The 21830-nt window shown below is 40.7% G+C and overlaps 1 protein-coding gene across 1 annotated transcript in view; it reads left to right on the plus strand.

Moving 5' to 3' along the window:
- The first annotated feature begins 7165 nt into the window (after window positions 1-7165).
- Window positions 7166-21830, plus strand: part of DNAH8 (dynein axonemal heavy chain 8) — a 332081-nt gene continuing 317416 nt past the window's right edge. Inside the window, exons 1-6 of the mRNA XM_007458310.1 lie at window positions 7166-7615; window positions 7725-7859; window positions 13053-13137; window positions 19070-19221; window positions 19967-20156; window positions 20658-20821. Of these exons, the coding sequence (XP_007458372.1) occupies window positions 7166-7615; window positions 7725-7859; window positions 13053-13137; window positions 19070-19221; window positions 19967-20156; window positions 20658-20821 (1176 nt within the window). The remainder of the gene's footprint in view (window positions 7616-7724; window positions 7860-13052; window positions 13138-19069; window positions 19222-19966; window positions 20157-20657; window positions 20822-21830) is intronic.

The raw sequence follows: 21830 nt of genomic DNA on the forward strand, positions 1-21830 counted from the left end.
CTTAGGGCTAAATATACATCCAGTAATGGCATCAGGAAGTACATGGGAAAAACAACTCCAAATTCAAGAACATGATTTGCTCTAAGCAACAATGGAAAAAGCCAAAGGGGAGGGATATACTGGGGATTTAAATGTTTTGACCTTGTTTCATAACTTAAGCTGGATGTTGGGTAAATGGATAGTTGTATTATTCTTTATACCTCTCTGTATCTCTTAAATATATACAATATACTTTTTAAAAGCTTAAAAGTAATAAGCACCACATACAGAAACAAAAGAAAAGACAGCAATAATGGGGAAGGAATAGTTTAGAATAGTCACTATTTTAGAAGACACAAATTCCAAATAGAGTTTAGAATTGTTTCCTTTTTGGTAGAAGGGATATTAGTTTCCTTGAGCTGATGTAACAAATCCTCAAAAACTTGGTGGTTTAAAACAACAAAAATTTATTCTCTCACAATTCTGGAAGCTAGAAGTGTGAAATCAAGTTGTTGGCAGGACTATACTCTCTCTAAAGGCTCTAGGGGAGAATCCTTCCTTGCCTCTTCCATCTTTTGGTGGCTCCATGTGTTCCTTCGTTTGTGGCAGCATAACTGCAATCTCTGCCTGGGTCTTCACATGGCCTCCTTCCCTGTGTTTGAAATCTCTCTCCTCTTTCTCTTCTAAGGACACCAGTCATAGGATTAAGGGTCCACTGTAGATCCAGGGTGATCTCACCTTGAGATCCTTAAGTTTACCTGCAAAGACACTATTTCCAAATAACGTCACATTCACAGACAGGTACCAGGAAACAACAGACTTGGACTTATTTTAGGGGGACATAACATACCTGTTTTGTTTTTTGTTCTGTTTTGTATGTTAGTAAAATTAAGATTAGGAAATCTACTTAGAGTATGTTTAAAATACTTTTATGGTAGAGTTAATTTTCCTTAATGAACTTTGTTTTATTAGTTGCCTAGGTCTCTATTGTCAGTGTTTTTTTTTTTTTCAAACTAAATAGGATGGACAACTAAACAGGGTATAGGTATGCTGTTTCAGCCATAAAAAAAAGCTCAAAGAATGAACTGTGGATAGTTACTCAATATTTATATATATTTTATTTGAATGGCTGGCTAAATTGTTATTTGATAATAAGATCATGTGACTATGTTAGGACAATTATAACAACAAATATTGATAATTTGTGTACTTTAATTCCACATTCCCTACAACATTTAGACATTTCCAGTGGGTTGTCTTAATGTTTTTCTGTCCATAGTATCAACTTTCAGTCAATGAGGCTTGAAACCAAACATCATGGAGTTACAGATTTTTGGAACAAGAAGGGAACTTAGAGATCATCTTATCTCCTGCATTTTATTTTATAAATGAGGACACCCAGGACTACAGCATGTTCACAATCTGAGTTTCAGAACTAATTGAGTTACTGGGTAGCACAGAAAAAAAAAAAAATATATATATATATATATATATATGTATAAACACCTAATAAAATGGAGACCCATCACGCCTCGTCAGGCGTAAAAGGAGAAACGTACTGGAGGGCTTCCCTGGTGGCGCGGTGGTTGAGAGTCCGCCTGCCAACGCAGGCGACACGGTTCGTGCCCGGGTCTGGGAAAATCCCACATGCCGCGGAGCGGCTTGGCGCGTGAGCCGTGGCCGCTGAGCCTCCACGTCCGGAGCCTGTGAAATACTGGAAAGGGCGGAGCGGGGGGTAAACTTTGAAAAGTAGTCCGTTTTTTTCAGTCCTTCTACTCTATTACCAGTCATAGGTTTCTGAGCAAACAAATTCAAAAGAAAACATTTAATGTTCTCTAGTGAGACACGAAGTAACTTCAGAAAACGTAAAGGTCATAGAAAACGCTACTTTATATATCAAGACATTTCCGTACCAATCCCCTCAAAGCCTACCTTGGTATCCTCCCAAGTCCCCACCCCCTGAAATATTCCATCTCTAGGCAGCTGCTCCTTCCGCGGCCCGAGGGCCCTTAAACGTGTTTCACTTCTCGGGCTCGTGGGGTGATTGTCCCGGCCCGCGAGCGCGCGGGGGGCGGCACGAGGTGGGGAAAGCCTGCCGCCCAGCGCCCAGCGCCCAGCGCCCAGCGCCCAGCGCCCCGCGCGCCGCAGGGAGCAGAGCCCGGCGGAGCCCGCGCTGGGCGCCGGGGAGCGAGCTGGCCTCGGACTCCCAACGGCCGAGCCTCGGTGGCCGCGGAGACCGAGAAGGAGCAGCTCCCGGGGCTGCGCGGCCGCTCGGGGCCGCCAGGCTGAGCTGAGTGGCGGGTGAGTGCGCCTCGGAGACCCACGCAGAGCCGGATTCCCAGCCCCGCTGAGGTCCGGCCTACTTGCCTCCCTCCGTCCCCCAGCTCCCCGCTAATGCCCCCAAGCTGTTCAGTTCCCACCCGACTACAACCCGCAGCCAGCCCCTGCCCTTGGTGAATCCCAGTCTCATCGCTGGACGTCTGACAGACTCCACACCCCGCTCCCCCTTTTAAGAATTCAAAAGTAAGACAAACAGAAGGCCTAGCCATTCAGGCTTATCTTCTGCTCCTCGCTCCTCCTCACTCCCCTACACCCCGAAAATCTCATCACTAAATTTGCCACTTCTCCTAAGCGATCTAAGCCTTTCCCTGCTCTCTTGCTAGGAGAGTCCCCTCTCCTGTCCTCTCCTGACAGCTCTTCAGACCCAAGTCAAATGTCATCATCTCTGTCGTTTTTTTCCAGAAGTTTCTTTCCCTTCTAGTCTCTTTCAGCCCTTTGTTCATTCACCTTTTCTTGACGTTGACCACCCTGTGTGTGTTTAACAGTCTGCCCTCTCCCCCCCCTTCCGTTTGTGCGTTTTGCTTTGGAAAGGCTTCTCAGTTGTGTATGTCATCACAGCGGCCAAGCACGCAGAGACCCCTTAGTCATCATGAAGGGATAGGGGTACAGAGATGGGCACAAGAGAAAGGGGTGTGGTTGAAATGGCAACTTGCTCCTGGAAATGACTAGGAATGATTTTGTGGACGTCCAATGAACCTCCAAAATTGAACTTAAAGAGAAGGGGTGGTGGGAATTTAAAATGATTGTATTTGGCAGCAAGTTGTCTGGGGAGGACACGGGGAGGAGGAGAAGACGAAAAGGTGTGTATCCTGCACCCCCTCTGTGCTCTTATAGCCAGCAAAGCATGGATACTTGGAGTAAAGACCCGCCCCTTCGTTGCCGAAGTAATCTTGTTAAATTCTAAAATTCAGAGGGAAATTTAGGTTCTAAATTTTAAGTCCTAAGATATATAGGAGAAAAATATAAACACATATTGTGTGTTATTGTATAAACACATATTATACAAGTAAAATATGCACATGATTATAATCTTTTAAAAACCATAAAGTTATCAAATTGAAAAGTACAGCTCTTCCTCTGCTTCTCTTATCTGGCCTTTTTTACTCAAGGTAATCATTGTTCATAATTCATTGTGTATCTTTCCTGGAAAGCTTCTAATGCATTTTATTAAATCTAAACTGTTACTGATTATAATTTTATACAATTACATAGATGGAAACTACATATTATATGTAACAGCATAAAGGAAAAAGGTGTGAGGAAAGGAAAAAAGGTTGCCAGTTAAACCTTAAAAGTGTGCATCTTAGAATAGATGAAATACCATGTATATGCCTACATACACTTTAAAAAGTTTATACAGTTGATATACAATGCACTGTACTACCTTGGTTTTTTCTCCACGTAACAATATGTGTTTGAGATATTTCTATATCTGTATATATAGCTTTACCTCATTATTTTTATTGCTAATGTTAAATTAAAACTTTATTGAACAGCGTACTACGGTACGATTAATGCATCCTTTATTAAGGAACATTTTGGTTGTTTCCAGGAAGTGTATTCGTTTTCTTGCTTCTTTATGCTGTTGCAAACATGTTGCATATATGCAGACATGTGAATGTGTATATATAGTAAGCTAATTTATATTTACTAAAAATTTTTCCATTTCAACTATGTAATCTATTAAAATTTTTGCTACAGTTTTTAGGAATTCTATATAAAACAGCTGTGTACATTTTCTAAGTTACAGTTAAATAATTGCATCAGTCTTTGGGAGTGGTAAACTGACATTTTATATTTAGAGTTCATTACATGCCAACTATGATTTGACATTTGAAAACGATGTAGGAAAAGCATATCAAATGATTTCGTCAGAGGAAGAATTCTACAGCTTCCTTAAGCAAAATCTCCCCAAAATGGCAGTAGTAATTTATTTATTTTGAGAGTCTGAGGTATATGATTTACTTTAAAAATGTAAACTGTAACAAATTATTTAGAAATTACTTGTTTCTCAGTCATGATAGCAATTAAAACCTTGTTATCATTTCCTGTATTGTCGGTGTGTACAGACTACTGACCATAAAGACTCTTTATGTTCACAAAATAAGAGCTTATCCTGTCCTTAGCTTGAGATATATATGTCAGCACTCAATATACAGAGCACAAATTGAACTCTTTACATAAAACATATATTCCGAGAGGAGTATTCTAATAAGTTTTAGAAATTAAATGCTGTTTCCCCCACCACCACCCCCTTAAACAGCTTCACATAAATCCCAAGGAAACTGAGGTAAGGAGACACACATAGAGGTGAAAAGTATATGTATGTTATATTTAAATATGTTTTCCTGAATTGAGGCTATAGACTATGTTTATTAGATTACCATAGCAGCAGAGGTCACTCACAATGACCTCTTTCAGTGTATTTTATTATAAACTTGGGGAATTCTTGATTAGGAGGGAGAGGATTTCCGGGTTTTTTTCTTCTCTTTACACTCTATTTGTCTTATTTTCAGCTTTCTTTCCTTCTTTTTCCCATTCCTTTTTACTTGCTTTCAATTTTCCTTCTCTAAGCCTATCGATTCAGCCTGACCTTAGTCATAGATTTTGTTTAACCTAACTGATGTTATTCAGGACTACCTTAAGCTTTTTTAGCTTTTCATATCATTTCATTGCAAGATTACAAAGAGCTAGGTGAACAAGGGGGCAAAACTAAATAGGGCCGTGATGTGATATGATCTGAAGTTTAGAAAGATCAATTGGGTGTGCAGTTGGATAAGATCTGTGACTCTGATGGATCTTAATTTCATTATCAGGAAAAAGGGAGAGTTAAGCTAGGTGATTTCTAAGGTTTATTTTCTAGTTCTGAAATTATGTGCCATGAATCTTAACTATCTGGAATCTCCAGGGAATTAATTGTGTTGGGTAATAACATTTTCTGAAAATTTAATCTGTGAATCTGTGCCAACACTTAAGAAATAGTCATTTTTAGATTTATTGTATACTTCCTTGATTTCTTAAACAAAAGTCATGATTCAACTTTAGTCTTTCCGTGATGGCTTAAATAATAGTGGCTCTATACTGGCTTAAATAACTCTGTGTCTCTAGAAAGAGCATTTATTGCCTATGGAGAAGCTCTCCGGCCCTACTGAACTCAGTCAGTACATGTGTTTCACCATTTATTGAAATTAAAGTATATTTTGCTTTCGTTTCAGAAACCAGACAACAATGCCTGTTGATATCCTTTGAGAGAAGGCACGATTCTCTTATGGAGTAAAGTAAATTGTTTTGCAGAATTCAAAAGCATAAATTTGAGCAGAGTGACAGGTAGTTGATAGGACTTCACTAATGTGTGTCATCATAATTGTTCTTGAGTTATTATAGATGGCACAACCAACTCCTCTAGGCCAGTTTCAAGTGTAAGAATGTAATGCACACACAACTCCTGGGTATTGTAGATCTTTGTTGTGCCCAATAATAACTCAAGAGACATTTAATTAGTTACTATCCAAGCAAAATTTCTCTTGTGTGAAAAAGCTAGACATTAGATTGTGGCCAAGAGTCAAAGACAAAAACCAGGATTTATAAAAGACAGAGGAGAGAGGGATGAGAAAAAAAATACTTCAGACAGTTTGAGAACATTGGTCCTTGTTTGACATCTTGGGTGTGGGTAGGTAAACTGGTTAGCTGGCAGCTAAAAGGTCAGTTTGGGTCTTTCTGTTCTTGAATAGGCCAACCTTAGCCTATCAAAGAAAACAATTTCAGCTGTTTATGGGTCCTTTGGAAAACCTGGTGAGGGCACATGTCAGGTGCAGGTTACAGGCTGGAGGGCTGCTGGTGTCCCTTCACACAAAGCACCGTCTTACTTAGGCCAGGTCTGCACCAGTGTCCTCAGAATTTCTCACTGGAAAGCCTCTTTATCTTCTTCTTTTGAACTGTCTGCTTTGGAATTTGTTCTTTTGTTCTTCAGGTATTTACTGTTACACTGGTTTCTGGATCTTAGCCATATCCCAAGCTCCTATTTATTTTGATGGAGGCTTGATTATTGTCCTAAATATGATTTTTTTTCTGTAAGTAACGTTTTGTCCCATTTCACTGGTGCCCCCTAATTTTCCTTGTTATGTGCTCATGATAACTTCCACACTCCTTTATAATTGGAGCTTTTCTGATTGGGTAGGTTGGATTTATACTTTATATGATACCGTTGCTTCAGTAAATAGTCACAATCACATTTTAGCATGAATTTTATGTTTGGACTTGGGATATTCATTCTGGCTTCCAAGAGTATGTTTTATGCTTTTTGGGTGGTTCTGGTTATGCTCATATATATGAGATGGCTGGACAGTTGAGTGTCTGATTGGTGAATTGTAGAGTAGCAGAGTTCCCCCAAGCAAGGAACGTTTCAGTCCATGTAGTTCTTTGCTTGATCTCTTGGATAAGTATCCTGGTGTTGATCACCAGTTGGTCCTTGAGTACAGTCGCTCTCAATCTTTTTTCAGCCCTTTTTCCATACCTGAGGACAGGTGTCCTCCCATCAATTGCAGTGGTTACTTACAGTTTGAAAAAGACCCTAGAGGTGTGTAGGTTAGGGGTGTGTGTGTGTGTGTGTGTGTGCGCGCGCGTGCACGTGCTGTCCCACTTTAAAAAAATTCTGTCTCTAGCCCTATAAACTTAGTTTCTTTAGATAATGCAGTATGGGAGAAACAGATAATTTTGCTACCTGTCTAGCTTCAATGGGAGGGATAAATTAATACATCATACTCAATTTATTGAACAGTTTAAAAATTTTTTATAATCCTAGGTTTTGAAGTTTTAAGGTGCTCTGCAGGTGGAAGGAGTGGATAACATGAGTGCCGAAGAAGGGGACCCACCCCCTCCGGAAGAAGAAGCCCCGTCCTCTTCGGGAGAGGCAGCACCTCCTAGCTCAGAAGATGTTGCCCCTCCAGATCCAGGAGATGAGGCTCCCCCGCCTCTGGAAGAAGAGGCTCCTCCTCCTTCCAGTGAAGAGGCCCCGCCCCTCCCAGAAGAGGCATCTGAAGAAGATACTGTCTCTCTTTTTGAAAAACGTCCTACTTCCTCTTTAAGTGGTTATATGAATCTCATTCCTTCTGATGAAAGGATGGTTATGCCAGATGAAGATGACCCAGATCTGAGAAGGGTTCGACCTAGGCCTGCGCCACGATTGGTTCAATCAGTGCCTTCTGATGTGCTCTCTCAGTCTTCCCGCAGATCATCCAGATATCTCCGAAGTATGAGTGGCATTACAAATCTGCAGGAAACATTAAAAGAGAGACAGGTTTTGCTTATAATACCATTTTTATTAAGTGTCACTTTTATCTGAAATGAAATATTTTGGTGATTTTTCTTCATAATTACAATTTTTACACATGGTTTTCATTCTTTAGGCAAGATTTAGAGATGCAAGGGAAAACCGAAAAATGAAAATTGACCCTTCATACAAATATATATTTGAAATTCTATCAGCAAAGCTTGGCCTGGATATAACAACTGTTGAAGAATTAATTTTGGATTGCCCATCTGTAAGTTTAAGTCTTATTATTTTTTAATTACTCTTTGAGAAGTGATTGGTTGAAGAAACTTGAATCGTTGTGAACAACAAAACATTTAGAAAGAGAAGGTTGGGATTTTACTGAATAGAGAAGAAGCTTTATTTTACATACTTACAGCCAATTGGATGATATTTCTAGTTTGGCCTACTATTGTGGAGGAAGGGAAAAAAAGAGTTGGCAACTAGAATTGAGCTAAGATTCTAACTCAAAATGGCTTCAGAAGTTAGAGGGATAGTGAAGCACAGGTAGAGTGATATTTTAAAAGTACAGGTTATATAAACTACACGTGCAAATCATTTGGATAGAAAAACAAACTGCAGAAATAGAGCTAGGGAACAGTGACTACTGCATAAATATAGTCGAAAACAACGAGGTGATTACCGTGCGTCTCTGCGTGCCAGGGAGAGCCCTGGATTATGCCTACTTTTCTAGCATAATTATTAACAGTTCCTCCTTTCACTCCTAAAAGGGTCCCAGTTGTGGATGATGAATTTATATGGTCACCTTAATTATAGTAATATATGATAAACTGTGACTTTCATAGCGGCTCCCGGAAGCACTGTCATAGCTTCCTTATAGCTCAGGTTCTAAATTTTCAACAAAATTACTCTTAGCTGCTTGAGCTTTTTGTCAAGTCTAGGAGTGACCTGGGCTGGAGCTTCTACAAGACCAGTGAGCAGGTACATGCTGGTGGTGAGCTGATTGTCCCACTGAATGCAAGGGTGAGAGAGTTGCATTGGGGGCGGCATTGTGGTGAGGTTGCCATTATCAGGGTCCATATACTCCCTGTTCTTGCCCAGTGAACTTGGGCAAGACTCTTTAGCTTGCCCTAGGAGCGAAGAGTCTGTGGAATGTTTCCTAAAAGAGCCTCTCCCTTGCTTGATGCAGTATGTTACCAAGTTCTTGAAGTTGTCTGCCCTTCATTTCTTCCAGGACCCTTATAAAGCTTTAGAACTGGCAGGCCCCTGACAGTTGAATGGGATTGATCATTTTCTTGTTCCCTTAGTGTGTTACAGTGACATGGGCATGTGATTGATGCAGAGAGATCAATAGCTCTGAGCTATTTTAATGGCAAAGGATAGACAAACTTGGAGATGTGTACATAAAACAAGAGGTGCCACAGCAAGCAACTGGAAGTAGGATGGTTTCCCAGGTCACCAAAGTTCCCTGTGGGAATGTGCGTGTGGCTAAGGATGGCTTCACGGGCATGTGGGCTGTTAGTTGAGTAGGCCCTTGTGCGGAAGGGCCCTACCCTTGGATAAATGATCTCCTGTTGCCATCTTAAAATTATTAATAATTTCTAAACAAGTGGTTCTGAATTTTCATTTTTCACTGGGCCTCACAAATTCTGTAACCTGTCCTGGCTATGGATGATACCACCCAATGGCAACAGGATTCTCTTTGCCACTCTCAATTGTTTTTGTTTGTTTGTATTGTTTTTTCATTTGTTTTCATCTCTCCTGGCCTCCCTTCTCTACTATTTTGGCTCCTCTGGTGACTCTGGTTATGTGTCTGCCTATTCTCTAGGTAGAAGAAAGTGATGCAAAACAACCTTGCACACATCACTGAGCAGATGACCAAGAGAGAAAGAGAAGGCCAATTTCTAAAAAATGTGATTCTCAGTAGGCCCAGGCTTCAGGCCTGTCCCAAGGACCATTCCTTTGCTTGGTTAGGGAAGAAACCATATAGGTAATCAACATTGTTGCACCTGAAAATTTCAAGGCCACATATTTGGCTAACTTCACAATTGGAATCCCACTAGCTCTGCAAAAGACTTAGGCATAGACGTGGGGACTGGGCAGTGCCTTCAGAGGAAGACTGCTGCTAGGACTAAGTTGGGGAGATGAGTATCTACAGAGGTGATATTATCACCCTTAAGTATTTGCCACCTGGTTTTCTGGGCTGGCATTCTCTACTTGGAGGAAGTCTCTCTCACTGGCTAGCATGCTGACCAGGAAGTGGGAGTGCCCAATGCCTGCCAGCCCTTCCATTTGTCATTCCTGGGGCGTGTCTTGGACTTCGGGTCTTTGTGGTTAGCTTCTTCCAGACACTGCTTAGGCCAGACACTGCTTAGGCTGCAAGGAGTGGGAAATCTAGGATTAAGGGAAGAGTCAAGCCAGGAAAAGTGTTTCCTTAAGAGTTGCTGGTGAATTGCAAAGCCACAGTGGAGGGAAGATAGTAAGTACATCTAGGATGGAAACCAATGTCAAAATCTGGGAGAGATTAGAGTGCTTATTTGATTAGATGGACAAAGCAAGAACATGTAGTAAATTGGCATCACGATTAGTGGATGGGTGAGTAAGAAGTTGGAGCAAGAGGTGGTATGTTTTGTTGTGGTTGTTTAGGTAACTGGGTGTATGGAAAAGTTTTTCTTTTATGTGAGGCCTGTTGCACAATCCAGAGTGAAAACAGTTCATTAAAGGCTCTGCAAAAGGGTAGACAACAGAAGAGGTGGTGGTTATTTTGTTTGCCTTCAGATCCATTCCCGACTGTGTTCCACCCTGCTCTATGGCCTGGAAGGCTGACCTCTCTGGAATCTACCACATGGGCTCCCTCATCCTCTGGTTTCCATGTGGCTCAGCTTCTGGGAGCCACCAGCAGGAGATTGGAGGGCAGAAGAGAAAGAAGCCTGATCCCTCCCCGACTTGGCCACATTTCTGCCAGTGTCCTCCTGAGCAGTCCCTTTCCCCCAGCTCCAGCTCTCAGCCTGCTTCCCGCTACCCCGTTCCCCCCAACGCCCTCCCTTCCAGGCTTTCAGGTGGTATTGGTTTTCCTCTGTTGCTAGTCCTGTGTTGCTGCTAGTGCCACAGCTTCCCTTACCCTACTCTGGCCTCTAGAAGTAGCCTCTTTATTATAAGGCTTCTTCAGAACCTCTTTGTTATGACTCCTTTGCTTGCCAGGACCCTAACCAATACAGAGGTTTCTGCTGCATTGGCATTCAAGCTTTTGCTACTTTGTGTGTTCCTGCTATTTTCATTCAGCGCTGCTCATGATAGTCATAGACATTACTTTCCTGGCTTACATGATAGTGTTTTCCAAAGTCAAGACAGCAGCAGCACAGTTCTGTGGAAAGAGAGCAGATCTGGAGTTCCAGGTTCTGCACTTGTGGGTATGTGTCTTTGGGTCCTTCACTCAAATTCTTTTATTTTTATTTATTTTTAATTTATTATTATTATTATTATTTTTGGCTGGGTGGCACAGCAGATGGGATCTTAGTTCCCTGACCAGGGATCGAACCTGTGCCCCCTCCCTGCAATGGAAGTGCAGAGTCTTAACCACTGGACCACCAGGGAAGTCCTCAAATTCTTTTTATTTATTTATTTATGGCTGTGTTGGGTCTTCGTTGCTGCGTGGGCTTTCTCTAGTTGCAGCGAGTGGGGGCTACTCTTCGTCGTGGTGCGCGGGCTTCTCATTGCGGTGGCTTCTCTTCTTGCAGATCACAGGCTCTAGGCACGCGGGCTTCAGTAGTTGTGGCACGTGGGCTCAGTGGTTGTGGCTCACGGGCTCTAGAGCACAGGCTCAGTAGTTGTGGCGCACGGGCTTAGTTGCTGCACGGCATGTGGGGTCTTCCTGGACCAGGGCTCGAACCCGTGTCCCCTGCATTGGGAGGCGGATTCTTAACCATTGCACCACCAGGGAAGTCCCCTCAAATTCTTTTTAGCTTTAATTTTCTTTTCTGCAAGAGGGGCATAATAATGCCACCTTACCTAGTGCAAGGTTGTGGTGAAACTCAGATGAAGCATTTGTAAAATATTATGTATTATAAGTGAATTTTTAACTGCAGTCATGATTTCGGCCCATGACTGTTTTCACTCTGCTGGCCTCAAGAGTACAACATGTCTAAAAGACAAGAATTCATTACGTTTGATATTGAATTTTTTTTTTTATCACAGTCATGCGGTCTACTTTTGAGAGTTTGGATGCATTCAAAGCTGATGGGTCATAGAAGTCACATACAGCATGAAAGTGTGGAACTGGGCAAGAATAGCTATGCTGACAGCTTCTGTATCTTTTAGATGGTAATTATGCAAGAGAGCCAAGTTTACGTGTGAGATGGAAGAGTAGAAAATGAAGGGCTAGAATTTTGCGCATCTCCGTGGCTCCATTTCATCTCCTGGGGTGGTGGTTCCCAAACGTGGTCCCAGGACCAGCAGCAACATCACCTGGAACTTTTAAAAAATGCAAATCCTTGGGTCCAGCATTCTTTATTTTTAAGACGTCCCCTAGTTGCTTCTCTGATGCACATAAAAGTTTGAGAACCATTGTCCAAGGGTGAGAGGCTTTGCCAGACCTGAGATACTTCCTACAGGAATAGGTCAATAAGTGAAGAGAAGCCCACTGCCCAAGAGAGACACTTATGTATGAAATCAGTGGGACTAGGTGAGGGGGGTCAAGTAAACTTGTGTTTCCCTAATGATGTGTGAGAGTTTTTGTTTATGTGACCTAGATGTCTACTTACTAAGATAATTATACTGACTCATAAGTAATTAAATTCATGCTCATAAATGTGGAAGACATTATATTAATTTGTTTTTATATTAGTTTGGCTACAATATAGGTCAAATTATAATTGCTGAAAATATAATTACTCAAATAATTGGTCAAACAAAACAGTTAGTTAATAAGGCAAGTTTTACTGTTCCACAAATCAACTTTTAAGAATAGTTTCTCTTGGGAATTCCCTGGTGGTCCAGTGGTTAGGACTCGGTGCTTTCACTGCCCAGGGCGCAGGTTCAATCCCTGGTCAGGGAGCTAAGATCCTGCAAGCCACCCAGTGCAGCCAAAAAAAAAGAGTAGTTTCTCTTAACTATAATTCATTACGTTTACCTCCAGTTGGACTCACCTATTTACCCCTATAAGGTGCTGTGAGGCAGGGTTAGGTAAGTGGAGGCCCACTTATATATGTAAATAAGTAATGTAGGTTTGGAAATAGAATTCACCCTATATTCCATGATAATTTTGGAGTTAAATTAGTTCGGATTCTAACACTGCCTCTGATGTACCTGCTTCTGTGTACCTTGAATAAACTCTTTTAGCCTCATTTTCTTTATTTACAAAACTATGAGGACTAAGGTATGTAAAATGCCTAGCACAGGGTTTGGTTCATTTTATTATAGTTTCTTAGTCATTTTATTGATTATCATTTTCTCTTTTGTTTAACAGCTGGAAGCATTTACTCTTTTTTTTATGAAAGATGGTTGTAAGACATTGAAGTTTTTGTACCAGGAAGGAGATGTACCTGGTCTTGGTAAGGATGTTTTGCAAGGGTAACGTGCCAGCTATTCATGAATGAATGTTAAAAGTGCAGCATATCTTTTCTCTTATACATAGACAATCCTATATTTATAAAGAAAATTTACCAGGAGCTTACAAGATTGCTATAATGATTGAAGAAGAAAGCATCCTTATAGAAGTCATTGACCTCTCCTGGGAATACACATTTTCACTAGAATTTAATTGCCTTTTCCTTGAAACAGGTAGAGCCATTTTGTACACGTGTTGTCAGATGACTAGAAATAGTCATGAAACCACCGGAAAGCACAGCAGTCACTCCCTGTGGTCCTGGGTCAGCATCTTGTGTTTGCTGCAGCTGGCAGTGGAATATCTGGCTTTCCCTACTTTTCACGTTATTCCAAAAAGAATTGATACTTTACCAGGTCATTGAACTTTTGTCTTAATAACTAGGTACACAGATCATCCTTTGGTTTTAGACTACTTATCTTATAAATCTTGCGGATGTTACCGTGTCCTTTCTGTTGGTTCTTTCTTGCTTTCCTCCTCTGCTGCGTTTTTTTTTTTTTTGCGGTACGCGGGCCTCTCACTGTTGTGGCCTCTCCTGTTGCGGAGCACAGGCTCCGGACACGCAGGCTCAGCGGCCATGGCTCATGGGCCCAGCCGCTCTGCGGCATGTGGGATCTTCCCGGACCGGGGCACGAACCCGTGTTCCCTGCATCGGCAGGCGGGCTCTCAACCACTGCGCCACCAGGGGAGCCCCCTCCTCTGCTGCCTTTAAGCTAGGCTCCTATCTCATGCCTGCCCCAGTTTTCCAGATTGAAAACCAGTATCTCTGTTACCAGATTTCCTCTCTGAAATCCATACTACTTATTCCTGCCAAGTAAATCTTTCATTGTCCTGCTGTTGGATTGAGTCCAAATTCTTCATTTATTCCACTAAGGCCTGTCATAACCTGGACACACAGTACTTGTTTAGTCTGATCTCCTATTCTGCCAAACATGAACTTGCTGCTCTCTCTAAGCCAGTCTTCATGGTTGTCTGTCCACACCAGTCATTTCCGTGCCCTTTTCTCCACCCTCCTAAGTGTCTCCACCCAGCCAAATCCTACCCCTCCTCCGGATCGCCTCAGGCATTCTCTTTACTTCAGAGCCTTCTCAGAGTGTTCCAAACCACATCCATCACGATCCTCCAAACGCCTGTCTCTTTTAAAGTTTGCATTGTAAAATACACCACTTGATCATGTTCTTCTGTTTTCATCTAATTGTTTAATATATATGTCTTTCTTCACCAACAAAATATGTAGACTCATGATTAGTGACTATGTCTGCTCTGTTGATCTTCTGTCTCTCACAATTCTTATGCTGGGACATTACTGTAAGGTCCAAATTTTCATAATTCATTAAAAATTAAAACAATAGCTGAAAATATAGAAAGGCGAGAAAATATCTACAATTAGAAGAAAAATTAAAACTACCACCCACATTCCCACTCACTTGAAATAATCAAGTTAACTCCTTGATGAGTATCCTTCTGTAACTTCTTTGGTATATATATATATATGTATGTATGTGTGTGTATTTCCCTCTATGTATTTTGATATGTATATGTACAGTATGTATGAGATATGTACATATATATACACAGTATATATACCACTATGTATATAGTTTTATCTTCTGCTAGCTTTATCTTCTGATCACTAATTTAGATATTTGTAACGACCCAAATTATAAGTATTGCTGCAAGTCTAAGACATATTCATGGTTCATTGACTCCTTGACATCCAGAGTTGCATATATAATATGTAGAGTTGGGTCATATTTTGCAGTATATATATATACTGCTATACATATATATATTTGGGGGGACCCATTCAGTCCATAGCATTTATTGTTTGTATATTACCTCAAACCTTCTTTGGAAGAGTATAGTATAAATAATAATAATGAAACTCTCAAGCTTTCAGCTGAAAAAAAAAAAAGTATCATTTTCAAACTTATTGGGCCAAAACAAGAATGTAGAGCTAGTGAGAATATTCCTTTTGTGCCAAGATTACAACACCAGACAGACAGAGCTCTCCAAGATGCTTCTGGATGACAAGGTAAGTTTGAGACGGGTTCTTTGTGCCTCCACCTTTCCACAGCCTACGGCAGGCATTCTTGCTGCCTTTAACCAGGAAAGTAATCACCTCTTTTATGGCTCACAAGTAGCATCTCACTTATTCCAAATGTGCTGGAGGCTGGGAATGCTTTGTGGTTTGCTGACCTTGTACCCACTCTGGTGCTTTGGGTCGTTCTTTGTCAAAATTTATGAAAGTACAAGACAGATGAGAAGGGGGACATGCATTCTTCAGCTGGAAGATTGACCAAGTAACTACAAACTGCTGCCCCTCCTGGGATTGTGCTGGTCACTGCAAACTTCAGCAGCTCAATGACTTGTTCCTCCAGACAGCACCTATGCCTACGCCTTGTTCACCCAGACCACCAGCGCTGTGGGTCCTGAGGAGGCAAAGCTTGATGGGGAGTAGGCAGGTACTGGATGAGAGTGTAAGGGGCCAAGGTAGGACTGAGAAGGAAGCCACTTTCCCCATACTCAGTGCCCTGCTGGATTCTAAGACCCCTCTGCCCTAACAATTATCTTTCTAAATAGCCTTGGTCCAAACTGTGGAGCTCAGGGTGGATTTCAAGTCAGTGTCAACAGTGTGAAACTTTCCATTTCTTCTAGACAGGTTATCCTGTGTATCCTGGTATATGGGTGAGAGTATCCCAGACCAGATGTTGTTTTCTTAAAATGCAGAGCTTATCACACCCTCCATTGATGGTGTGCAGACCCCTGGGCCTGCAGGGAGGAGGAGATCACAGATGGACACTGTTTGACCTACTGGTTTAAAGCTCTGTCCTGGAGAGGGTCAGAAGTGAGGTGTGAAGACAAGCTCCACTCTTTACTCGCTGGGTCACACTGGAAAAGTTATTTCACCTCTCTGGGCCTTGGTTTTCTCATATGTAAAACGGGAACAGTAATGGAACTCACCTCATGGAATTGGGAGGACCATGGTGTATGCTGGGCTCAGAGCAAGTGCCATGTAAACTTTGCCTCACTTGTCCTCCAAGATTATAGTCCAGTCTCAGAAAGAAAAAGGAACTCAGTAGCCATGAGAGTTAGTTCAGCCTTCTGTTAATTATTTTCAAAAACATTGCATTTCCTGTTTGGGGACCATGTCACCCAAGATATGTTTCCGTTTTTTTTTTTTCAATTTAAACTAAAAAAAAACAATTTATAGATGCTTTATAAAAATGTAATCCAACTCTATATATTATTCTATGGTAGCTTTTAAAAATTGATAATATTGTCTTCTCCATGCCACTGATACATTTCCACAATTAAATTTTAAACAGTTGCATTAGGCTGATCAAATATTAGGTTCAAAACTTATTATTAGAATTGAGGTTGTTCACAACTTTTTTCTCCTTTAAACAATGCCTCAATGAATATCATTGAAGCTAATTCTACATGGATTAGGAAGACTTTTTAGGAAGAATTCTCAGGAGAACTGCCAGAAGAAAGGGTAAACATACGTTTAATTGTTAATTTTGCTATTTCCAAAAATAATACATTTATCAGCTTGGTAAGTATTCCTCTACATGTCTTTCTTATATGCATGTGCTAACACGTAGACACTTACTATCATTTTAAAAATATCATATAACATGTTTTATTCTTGACTTACTTTTTGGACTTGACAGTATAACCTAGACTTTTTTTATGTTATTAAATATAGATGTATCTAATTTAAAAGCTGCTGTATAGTATTCTATAGTGTAGCTGCATTTGGATTTTTAGAAGCCAGGAATATGTTCAGCTGTGAGTAATGGAAATCCTAATAGTAGCTCAAACAAGTAGGGAGTCTATTTTTCTCTCATAACTGGGCAGGCAGTGGCTAGCAGTGGTTCAAGTGCTCAGTAACGCCATCAGAAACCCAGATTCTTATTTTATTTCTGTTCTGGCATTTTTTTTTTAATTTAATTTATTTATTTGGCTGCATTGGGTCTTCGTTGCTGTGTGCGGGCTTTTCTCTAGTTGCCGCGAGCGGGAGCTACTTTTCGTTGTGGTGCACGGGCTTCTCATTGCAGTGGCTTCTCTTGCTTTAGAGCACCGGCTCTAGAGCACAGGCTCAGTATATGTGTCACATGGCTTAGTTGCTTTACGGCATGTGGGATCTTCCCGGACCAGGGATTGAACCGGTGTCCCCTGCATTGGCAGGTGGATTCTTAACCACTGCACCACAAGGCAAGTCCCCTATTCTGCCATTCATAACACATTGCTTTGTGTTCATATTTGTTCCACATGGTTGCAAGATGAAGTCTAGACATTATGTACAGGTTTTCATCATGTAGGAAAGGGGCCTACTAGTCACACCTCTCCCCTTTATCAGGAAAGCCCAAGATTCTTATGTCACATGACTACCCTAGGGGCGAGGGAGGCTGAGAAAGCAGTTGTCTCCCTGAGAATGTACAGATTGCTAAATGGGACAAATTCAGGTTCACTTATCAAGGAAAAAAGGGAGAATATTAAGGGTAAAGGTAATCCTGCCAACCTTCATGAATGAGCATTTGAGCTCTACATTGCTGCATACCATGTCTCAAGGTTCTCTGGCTGCAAGCAAGGTGCAGACTCTGGCTTAGGTAAGCAAAAAAGTTAAAACATTTGGGTAGTTCACAAAATTTAGAACTAGCTGGACAATCAGGCCTTGGGAAAAATAGGAATAGAGCATTTCCGTGGATTTCAGGGCAGTTTCTTTGGATTCATCAGTAGATTGACCTTGCTCAGATACCCTTTTATCTTTGTGTCTCTGCATTCAAGATTTACAGCCTTGCAGAGAGTCTAATTAGTATAGTTTTCACATGTGTACCCCTGCAGGGCTCTGAGACTGGTGTCCTCCAGAATCCCAGGACGGGAGAAATTCCCCAAACCCAAAGGAAGGAGGGCTGGGTAGACAAAAGATGTTTATGGTTTTGTGATAGGGATGTAAAATTTTCTTAGATCATATTTCCAATTGGTTATGGTTGTGAACAGGAAGACTGTTGATTTTTTGCTTATTAATATTGCAACCAGGGACTTCCCTGGTGGGTAAAGAGCCCACCTTCCAATGCAGGGAATGCGGGTTCGATCCCTGGTCGGGGAACTAAGATCCCACAACTAAGCCCGCATTCCACAACTACTGAGCTCACACGCCTCAATGTGAGAGCCCGCGTGCTGCAAACTACAGAGCCCACATGCTCTGGAGCCCGCATGCCACAACTAGAGAGAGGAAACCTGCAGTCCACAACTAGAGAGAAGCCCACACGCCACAAAGAAAAGATCCCACATGCCTCAACGAAGATCCTGTGTGCCGCAACTAAGACCCGATGCAGCCAAAAAAAATTAAAAAAAAAAAATTTGCAACTAGCTATCTAACAGAATTCTCATATTTTAAATAGTTTTTAAACATCGAAGAAAGATTTCTAATGATACATTTTCATTGAGATTAGTTCAAGGAAGGACTTAATATAAGTCGGGTGCTATGGGAGTATTTAGTGGGGGACAGGATCTTTTTGGGGGAGTCAGTGAAAGTTTGCCTGAGAGGTGGCATTTTGGCTGAGATCCGAAAGATTAGCAAGGATTAAGGAGGCAAAGGGTTGAGAATGGGGTAAGAGAAGGGTTTGCATGAAAGTCCTGCCTGAGGCCAGGCCAAAAGGAGCAAAGTGTAGAACTCAGTGAAAGGCACCCAAGGAGGCTGCAATTTAAGATTTGCAATTACATCTTTTTGTAGACAAAAAATTTTATTCCATAATTATATTGAAAACTTCTTAAAGTAAAGCAAGGAACAAGGGTGTAAGATCCACAGTAATTTATCACATTTGATCAGTCATGTGATCGTATGCTAAGTTCTTGACTTTTGTTTTCAGAATGTGGTCGAACTATTGCTGGAGCAACCAAAGGGGCAAAAATGATGAGATTGTATATAGACAACGCAGCCCCAGAGAAACTAAAAGGAGTGTGTTTAGTTTTTGTTCGCTGTCGCAATGATGTCCCTATAAATACTAAAAATATTCATGAAGTATGTTTACATTTTTTTCAAATATATGGTTAAGCATTTTTGCCAGCTTTATTGAGATATAATTGACATATAACATTATGTAAGTTTAAGGTATACAAAGAATTGATTTCACACATTGTGAAATGATTACCACCATAGCATTAGCTAACACCTCCATTGCCTCACATAATTACCTTTTTTTCTTCTTTTTTGGTAATGACATTTAAGATCTACTCCCTTAGCAACTTTTAAGTATACAATACAGTATCGTTAACTACAGTCACCATGCTGTACGTTAGATCCCCAGAACTTATTCATCTTATAACTGGAAGTTAGTACCCTTTGACCAGTTTTTTCCATACAAATTTCTGGGCAGAGGGCTAGTTTCATTGCCTTTTACCTCAACTGACAAAGTTTTACTCGTCCCCTTATCATGGACAGGGCAACTGTCCACCTAGAACTTTCTTTATGTAGGAGGCTCAGTTTCATTTCCCTCACATTGTATGGACTCCAGGCCATATCTCCTTCCCTGTGCCGAAATTAAAGCACCAGGGAAAGTGTTTACTTGATGAGCAAGTATGTGAATGGTTAAATGCGGGCAGAATATAAGTTTGTTGATTTTAGAACCTTAATATTCACCACTTAAGTTTTCCTAATAGTTTATAAGATATATTGTCTATACTTATTGTAATGTAAAATAGGTTATGATTTTCAGTTCTTTAATGGGATCAGCATGTAAAATAACATTTGAACACTACCCTTTTAGGAAGTGCTATTTACTTTTCTGGACGTATCAGAAGGACTCCTAGTTGGGATTAGGAATATGCTGGCAAATATATTTCTACCAGCTATTCTTGCGACAAATAATTGGGGTGCTTTAAACCAGTCCCAGCAAGGAGAATCTGAAAAACACATTTTCACTGAAACCATCAGCAGATACCTTTCATCTTTAGATGGTAAGTATAGTATTTAATGTTTAATCAGTTACTACAAATGAGCAAATTAACTATAAGATATTAAAAATAAGCATTAGAGAAAACATTTCCATCTTAAAAGAAGATGTTAATCAAAGCAATTATGAGACCTAGAGATAAGATATCAAATCATTAGAACTTCTCTTTCCACGGATCTGTGAAGGCATAAGATACATTTTCTTTTATATCTCCCATTGTAGAAGGAGGATTCTCTTCCTATATTATTTGAGAAAATTTTTACCATATTTAAAAATATATACATTACTATGAACTCTTTTTAAAATATAAATTATATTATTTCATATTGTTAAAATATGCAATTTTATTCATAAATCATAGTCACAATCTAATGATCAACTAGAATTATATTTCTATAAAGTGTTAGATCTCTGACATTTTAGTAATTACAGCTTGAAACCACACATTGGCATTTAATGCATTGACGTTAAACACCTCTTGTCAATATTATTTTTTCCCTTTTAGGTGCTAGAATAAGTATTGAGGGAACAGTTAAGTTAAAGAAGATAGACAATGTTGATTTTTCCAAACTGCATACCTTTGAAGAAGTGACACTCGCAGCTAGCAATTCAGAAACTGTTCGTCAGCTAGAGGACGTGCTGATGATATGGTACAGACAGATTGAACAGGTGAGCTGACCTGAGTGATTTCACCAGATATGAGTCATAGTTCTTATCTGTGTCCTAGTCACTGCATTTTGTCCCTAAAAGTAAAGGGAAGAGGAACCTTCCAGATTCTACTATGAAATTCAGCCTATTCTTGATTCTAGTGCAAAATCATTGTTCTCTTTGGACCACTTAATATCAACTTTAAGATATTTCCCAGTTTAAGGAGGAAACCATAACATTATAGCTTGAGAATGGAATAATGAAGAAACAGAAATAGCCAGTGTTTATCTCCAATATCTTATGTATTGTTTATGCTCTTCATTAGAGAGAGAGGAAAAGTACACAGTGAAGAGACTATAGCCACAATGCTAGACACTTAATAAATACCTCTTGGTTGATCAATGGAATTGTCTGTGTTGACAGAGAGGTTCAAACTAGGCTCATTCCTATCAGTACTGCAGTGGCAAGTCTGCAGCTCTCTGGCCAAATACATTTTCTCCGGCAGTAAGAAAAGCAGTGATAGGAATGGGGTATATGTCAACATTCTGAGAGGTGCCAACTTACACTACAAACATTGCCCACAACCAAATATTAGGTAATTGCTCTAAACAGAAAGAGGACTCTAGAAGCCAACTCACAGATCTCTAGTTCATGAGCACAGGACAGTGAAACTGGAGAAGAAAATCTTCAGTTGAATGAGGACTAGTGGAGAAAAATCTTGAGCAAGCAAGAGTTAGAGAAAAACATTTCCGATTTTACCTCTCTTAGAACTGTTAGAAGGAGGGAGGTGTAGTTGGAGTGGAAAAATTGGAGGACTTTGGAAACTCCATCAAGGCCTGGAGTGCTGGCCACAAAATTTGCTCCCAGGTGTCCCTAGGTACTCGAAGTAATTGTCCACCAAGGACTCCTGCAACTGCCTACTATGCCAGTTGGCATAGGAAGAGGGAGTTGTAAGCCATTGTGGAATTCAAGCTGTGTCCTACACAGTGGCTGAGGAGATCTCCTCCAATTATCATGATCAATCAAAATA

The sequence above is a fragment of the Lipotes vexillifer genome, unplaced genomic scaffold (genome assembly GCF_000442215.2).
Source record: "Lipotes vexillifer unplaced genomic scaffold, Lipotes_vexillifer_v1.1 scaffold4, whole genome shotgun sequence".
Classification (NCBI taxonomy): Eukaryota; Metazoa; Chordata; class Mammalia; order Artiodactyla; family Lipotidae; genus Lipotes; species Lipotes vexillifer.